This window comes from Mya arenaria, chromosome 4 (assembly GCF_026914265.1).
Source record: "Mya arenaria isolate MELC-2E11 chromosome 4, ASM2691426v1".
Classification (NCBI taxonomy): Eukaryota; Metazoa; Mollusca; class Bivalvia; order Myida; family Myidae; genus Mya; species Mya arenaria.
In genome coordinates, this window is record NC_069125.1 from 36227497 (window position 1) to 36230059 (window position 2563).

The following is a 2563-nucleotide window of genomic DNA, read 5'->3' on the forward strand; positions in this document are numbered from 1 at the left end:
TTTCCGATATTATACTCGCGAAATAAAATTTCAATGCAGGGTAAATAGTACTGTTTCTGAAAAAGCTTTCGAAATATCAATTGTTTAATTGAACTTAATTCTGTAAAATTGTACATTGAGTAAGAATACAATTATTTATATATTTGAATTGATATGCTAAATGAATCGTGTAAATAACATATACTCATAATATCATTTAAGACCATTAAATAAACTTAGCAGTTTCTTTTTTCCGCAAGTATTATTAGTTTGTAGTTTATGATAACTAATGCAGTTGTGTTCTATGAATTAAATTGTTTGAACCTATTTTCGCGTGAAATCCTTTGTCGCTAGTAGTGTAATGACCAAGTATTGACCGTCACTAAGAGTATACTATAATATGAACAATAATGGATTATTGGATTGCATATACATATGTTTTATAAGCAGCTAATTATCTCGAGTAATGAAGAAGGAACTGACCAAACGTGGGATTTTGATATTGAGCCTTACTGGACCTAAGAATGGATGCCGTAATCAAAATATCAGACCATAAAATTGGCTTTAAGTTCATATTGCATACCAACAATAACTTATATTTTATATAATAATGTATTTATGCAACTTAAATATATGTTAGAAAATAGAGACATAAATGTTTATGAAGTCTGACCGAGTGATAGACAGAAACGCCATATTTACCAAACAGACTCGTAACACGATTTAATTATCCATCAAACCACAAGGAGGAATTAATTTGTGTTGATTTATATGGCCTTGGTGTAATTAACTCTTTTATAAGCCGCAGTTGATGAAATGAATAAAAAAGTGCAGTAAATCGACTACAAATAGTTTTTTGGTCGCAGCAATGATTATGAGTTACTGCAGAATTTTATACAATAAGTGATTAAATTGACTTTCAATATCCTGGTATAGCCTAAGTTTACATCTCAAGTGACTAAGGTTCTTGGTTTTATCTTTAATCAAGGGATTTATGTGAAAAACATCAACGTGTGAATATTGCTCGTTCACTCTCACAAGGGTTCTATGGAGAAGGGGAGGAAAAGCTGCACAGAATCGCTGTTATTGATGAAACTTGGATGCGATCCATTAAAAGTGAACTGAAGCTAAGGTCCGACAAGTCAACTTCAAATGTCTTTTAACCGGTATCCAGGCGTTGCCGAGGAAATAAAATCCAGTCATTTGCTCAAAAGGAGATTACTTTAGGAATTATAAACAAGTAGGTTGTCTGTTTATCTAATATAAAATGTCATTAGAAACGGCTCAGTTATTCTTGACTGACCCTAGTTCGTACGGTTTAAAAGTTTTCTGACCGTACAAAATGACTTGTTTGAAGAAACAACAACAACATGATATTGTATAGTGAACAAGAGCTGTATTTATGACATATATGTATAGCATCAAACGTTTGCAATATTAGCTCTATCTTTATTTTTGATGTTCTTTTCAACACTATTAACATTATATAAGCACATAATATTTTGGCAATTGCCTTATAAATGCGTCAAAAGATTATCCTTAGGACAAATATGTACCCATGTTTGGCATATAAATGCATCATGAGGTTGTTTACCTAGCACATGCCATATCTAATAGAACGCTTTACAAGAAAGGGCGAAACTATTTTCCATTTCCATAAAGCTTATGAAAATTTGCACTTTCAACTGCGTTTTTCTGTTTGTTATACACGAATAAATTGTCGGATCGACCTCTTTGAAAGGCAGCCATGGATCCAAAGTTGCTTGCAGTAAGAATTAAAGTGTCGCATCGTGCAAGTATCTGTTGTTCAAGGACTGCCGTGTAATATCCTTCACACGCAACGTTTCTTCGCATACTTCCTATTCTGTCCACGTGTACAATTTTATTTTTGATTGTAATTATGTTTTTAAATAAAAAAGTGCTAGCATTTTTTATTTCATCCGAGTCCGAGCCAATGTAGATAATATATCCTGGTTTGTCAAATTTTGCTAGAAAAGAAAACACTGTTGTAATGTTTGGATGCCGTTCGCTTATTACACCATCTGTTGGTATTGAAGGATTTTTACCTACCCTTATGTGAGCACAAACCACGAGGCCTGTATGCGTAATGTTCATAAAGAAAGCATCTATAGCTTTTGTCATGCGATCTTTTGGCTTGAAAAGTGCGTCTAAAACTATTTTTATAACGTCCTCATCACTTATGTCTTCCAACAATTTGAGTTTCTTTGTCGAGTCATGCTGCCGTATTTTAGAAAAGGCTAACCAATTCAGCCTTATGTCTACGACGATTTTTTCCCAGTTACCAAAGTCCAAACTAGGAATTGTCGTTTTAAACTTATCTATTAGCTGAAACTCCGTTTTCTCGTCGCGACGGACGTTTGATGCATAATTCTTACAATGCAACCAGTTGTACATATTCGGTTCCATAATAGTTTCAAGTTCACACGGGTGAGTACTATCAATAATGAAAGTCCTGTTGGTAAGCAAGGCAAAAAGAAAAGCTGTGATAATACCCCTCTGTCTGTCTCCGAGCCCACCACACATTCTCTTACAGCTGTAGATAAGATATCGCCGTTTAGCACAG

The 2563-nt window shown here is 34.0% G+C and overlaps 1 protein-coding gene across 2 annotated transcripts in view; it reads right to left on the reverse strand.

Moving 5' to 3' along the window:
- Window positions 1–1353: 1353 nt before the first annotated feature.
- LOC128231622 (uncharacterized) overlaps window positions 1354–2563 on the reverse strand; it is a 2435-nt gene continuing 1225 nt past the window's right edge. For both annotated transcript variants that reach the window (XM_052944649.1, XM_052944650.1), the window contains exon 2: window positions 1354–2563. This exon is cut by the window's right edge. In XM_052944649.1, the coding sequence (XP_052800609.1) occupies window positions 1621–2563 (943 nt within the window). In that variant the 3' untranslated portion in view covers window positions 1354–1620.